The 4,527-nt window shown below is 43.3% G+C and overlaps 1 protein-coding gene across 3 annotated transcripts in view; it reads right to left on the reverse strand.

Moving 5' to 3' along the window:
• The window catches only part of TASP1 (taspase 1), a 217,456-nt gene that overhangs the window by 52,122 nt on the left and 160,807 nt on the right, over nt 1-4,527 (reverse strand). For all 3 annotated transcript variants that reach the window (XM_019516244.1, XM_019516243.1, XM_019516245.1), the window contains one exon: nt 2,933-3,043. In XM_019516244.1, the coding sequence (XP_019371789.1) occupies nt 2,933-3,043 (111 nt within the window). The remainder of the gene's footprint in view (nt 1-2,932; nt 3,044-4,527) is intronic.

The raw sequence follows: 4,527 nt of genomic DNA on the forward strand, positions 1-4,527 counted from the left end.
GTGCCCACATCCCCCCACATCTTAGTGTCATCAGCAAATTTGAACAGGGTGCTTTTTACCCCCTCGTCCAAGTCGCTGATGAAGATGTTGAACAGTGCGGGCCCGGGGACTGAGCCCTGCAGAGCCCCGCTGCCCACATCTCTCCAGGCTGAAAATGACCCATCCACCACCACTCTCTGGGTGCGGCCCTCCAGCCAGTTGGCGACCCATTTGACTGTGTAGGTGTCAACACCACAGTCCCCCAGTTTTTTTTTTAATGAGAATGGGGTGAGAGACAGTGTTGAAGACCTTCCAAAAATCCAGAAAGACTATGTCCACTGCTACCCCTACATCTAGGGATTTGGTGACCTGGTCATAGAAGGCCACCAGGTTGGTCTGACAGGACCTGCCTCTAATGAACCCGTGTTGGTTGCCCCTAAGCATAACCTCTCCTGCTGGGCCCTCATGGACATGTGTCAGCATAATTCTCTCAAAAGCTTACCCAGGATCGAGCTAAGACTAACTGACCTATAATTTCCCGGTTCCTCTTTCCTCCCTTTTTTGAAGATAGGAACCACGCTGGCCCTCTTCCAGTCTTCTGACACCACACCAGAGCACCACGAGCGCTCATAAAGCTGTGCCAGGGTTCCTGCAATGACCTCAGCTAATTCCCTCAGCACTCTGGGGTGGAGATTGTCCGGACCGGCTGATTTAAATACATCCAGTCCCTCCAGACGTTCCCTGACTAGAACCTCACTGACCCTTGGCCTAGGTGTGCCTCCCCTGGAGCCTAAGGGGGGCCTGGTGCGGGGGGCTGATCCAGTCCCTGCTCAGGAAAATGGAGGCAAAGAAGTCATTTGATTGCTTTAAATCAAGATTGGATCTCTTTGACAGATCTGCTCCAGTTCAACCACAAGGTTCAGTAAACTTGGGTTAATTTACCACTCCAGGTGGAATGCAAAGAATGGCAAATCATCCAACAGTTACCAATTATGAGGAGTTTGTAATTGGGAAGGGGCCACTAACAGGGAATAAGAACAGGGGCAAATTATTGCATAAGCGAATTAACCGGTATTAACTCTGTGCTTGACTCAGAAATTTCTGAGTAATGCACAGAAGTTCAAACCAGATGATGCCAAAATTCTATGAAAACCTCAATCAGTTGAGATTGAAGGCTGTTAAGCTAGCAGCAAGAGTATGTAATTGTGTGTGGGCCAACGAAGCGAGAAGACAATAAGGAAACAGCAGGTTACATATGAAACAGTAGCCTTTTTACAGTTATATATGAACAATATAACCAAATTGTTTATTTGGCAGGTTCTTTCTAAAATGCAAAGGTAATGTGACTGGCTGGAGCAGTGTCAAGAAGTTCCTGCTTGTGACGCTTATGATCCTAAAAGGAACCAGCCACTAACTGTGGAATAGTACAGATCTGATGCCCCTCCTTGCACTTTCAGAATCTCTGCACTAGTGGGCAGGTGGAGGACAGTCAAAACAGGAATAAGGACTAACTTATGTTCCCGCCTGATGCTAGAATGCTTAACTGAGCAGCTACAGCCAGAATGCAGCACTTTTCTAAGGCTCAAGCAGCACAAAGTGGCTGCAATAGCAGTGGCAGATAAGGTTATATGCAATTGCAATTAGTTCTGCTGTAAAGCAATGGGATTGATGCTTTTCTTCCTTCTAGGTTAAGAATGGGAGGCTTAAGGGCTGTAAAGGACACAAATTATTTAATGGACAAGCCAAGATGACAGGCAAACATGGTCCTCTGGGTCCCAGCCCAGTGCAACCTCCCATAAGCCAAAAGAAATTTTGATGGGGGAAAGCAGCAGCAGAAACAGGAAAAAGAATTCATTTTGGCTATACCATCTGTCTGGAGATTCAATGGGACTAGAATCCACTCTGCAGAGGGGAATGATCACACATTTTAGAAGCATACAGGTATGTGGGGGTATCAAGCATACAGGTATGTGGGGGTATCTGCTATGCATATGCAAATGGATAATCTAACTTATCTTCATGAATTTTCATGGGGACAGCAGAAGGAATTTGGCTAGCACTAGTACACCAATTTCAAAACCTTGCCCTAAACCTTCAGTGTGAATGAAGAACAAAATCAATATTCTGACATTAAAAAGGACAATACAGACCAGTAAAATTCTCATTTTCAAGTTTACAATAGTAACTTTAAAAATTACAAGATAGACCTTACTTTCTCTAAAGACAAAAGACATATAAAACAAACAAACAAAAACTTTCCCCACTGGAGTAGGAAATTTTTGAGAGCGGGACAAATATTTCAACAACAGTAAGTTATATTCTTGTATTTTCACCCCAGTAAACTTGCATAGAGCTTTCAGTGTGCAGTAAAGCATGTATGACATTTTTATTTCCGCCTTGCTGGGAAGTACATACCTTGCATCTAGGATCCTACCTAGTTTGCAGGGGCTGCTCCTCCAATTTCATGGGCAGAACATGGACCTGGAACAGCCATTTCACAGGTGGAGCACAGCAGGTCCCCCCACGCCTCTGATTGGCCAAGGGGCCCCAGTGGCCCCAACCCTTGCCACTGTCTGCAGGGGCTGCCTGTTATGTGGCCCTGTGCCCCACGCTGATCGACTACAAGGACTGTCCATCAAACACCAACCAGTGGAGGGGCGGGGCTACAACAAGAAGCCCTCGCAACGAATCAATGGCAAGAGTAGCAGCCATCTTGTCTGCCCCCCTCCCCACCCTGCCAGGCTGCCACAGTGCCCAAGACTGCTGTCTCCCTCTGAGGAGCCAGCATTTTCTTTTCTGTAAGGTTTTTTTTCCCCCACAGATTTTGCAGGCATCACCCAGATTTCACAGGCAATACCGGATTTCACAGAATCTGCGAAATCCATGAGATCATGAATTTGGAAGGTCCCTACTTATACCAGACTAAACACAAACACACACAAAAATTGCTTACCTAGTAGAGTTTGCTTTTCTTGTGAAGAGTCAGGCTCTGCTGAACATCTGCAAGATCGAAGAACTATCACTCCTCCAAGTACACCGTCTTCATTGGCTAGAAAAGGTGAACCTAGGTAGATGGGGATGGGAGATTATTTGCCAAATGATTTTTTTAAATTCAGTCTTTTCCCTCTACTCTCCACTTTTATCCTTACATAAAGCGGGGAGTATACAAAACTTGCCCCTGACAACTGAAAAGACTTCCATGTCATGAAATTGTTTTTGAAATAATTAGAAATGTCTATTTCACTTCTCCAGCAAAAACTGCAATTGTTCCTGATGAATAAACCTTGTATGGTTTGATGGTTCAGGAAGACTTAAGACCCCCGTTGTTGACTTGGCAAAGATAATATTGAGAACTGCCAAGACAGTTTAGCATGAAAGCCTGAATATATATTATTTTATTCAGAAAGTAATGGGAAACACTAGATTAAAGACGACTATATATATATAAACCAGGCACATGAACAGCTTTGATCATCTCATCAAGGTCACCTTATTAACTGTCTGCTTAGCTGTGTGGTGCACAAAGCTCCAATGTAATACCACAGCATAGATCAAACAATAAGCAATAAACTTAGTAACTAATTTCTGCGAGTGACATATTAGAACAAGATGATCTTCAGCCTCTGCAGTTCCTTCGGGTTTCAGAGAGTTGCACTGTGTTCACTTTGGTACCAGAGGTCTTACAGCCTAATTTGAATTTTCCCATCAACTACCAAAGATGCAAAATTCAGCCCCAAGTTTGTGCTAAAGAATCTTACAGCCTGAAGTGGTACACACCTACTTAATGTGACTGGAACTCTTCTTGACTGAATAACAGGGCTCAATTCAGATAAAACAGTACTTTATAGTAGATATTTTATACTACTTTATAGCTAAATAATATTCTCCATGTTACAAATAAGGTACTAAAAGCAGAAGAAAAACAGAACAAAATGCATGTCTTACAAAAATTCAGTAGGATTGCCAGGATGATGCAGCAGAAATGGAACTGATAATAAATTTAAGGATAAAAAATAAATAAATGGGCAGCACATGTGCATGGTGTGTGCATACCTCCACATCAACACCCACACATGTTCCTCAAGGAAAACTATTTAATATAGCCCAATCAGCATATACTTCACGACTCCAGCAAGGATGTTTGCAATGTCGTTATCATGAAACATCAACAGAGAGAGCTGAGGTTTGTGTGATCAAGTTACATTTATTCTAAGAAGGTAGAAGAGTTTCTGTGTAAAAGATGCTATCGTTCTTAGGTGTTAGTTTAGTCTTATTTGTATCTTTGTTCTGCTTGGTTGTTTTCAATACTAATAAAGAGTATGAACAAGCATTCACTTCTAGCACTGGGAATTTATGGGAAATTTCCAGGACTAGAAAACCTTTATGTAAGAGGCCTGCAGCTATCCCCTCCCTTGCTCTCATCCCCTTCTCCCTACGCCTTCCACAGACTGGAGTGAACCCAGTCTCGGGAAGCAGGGTTGCCAACCCAAGAAGTTGTTTTTTTGTTTTGTTTTGTTTTTTGTTTTGTTTTTTTTTGGGGGGGGGGGG

This window comes from Gavialis gangeticus, unplaced genomic scaffold (genome assembly GCF_001723915.1).
Source record: "Gavialis gangeticus isolate Ggan-Ray unplaced genomic scaffold, GavGan_comp1, whole genome shotgun sequence".
NCBI lineage: Eukaryota > Metazoa > Chordata > Crocodylia > Gavialidae > Gavialis > Gavialis gangeticus.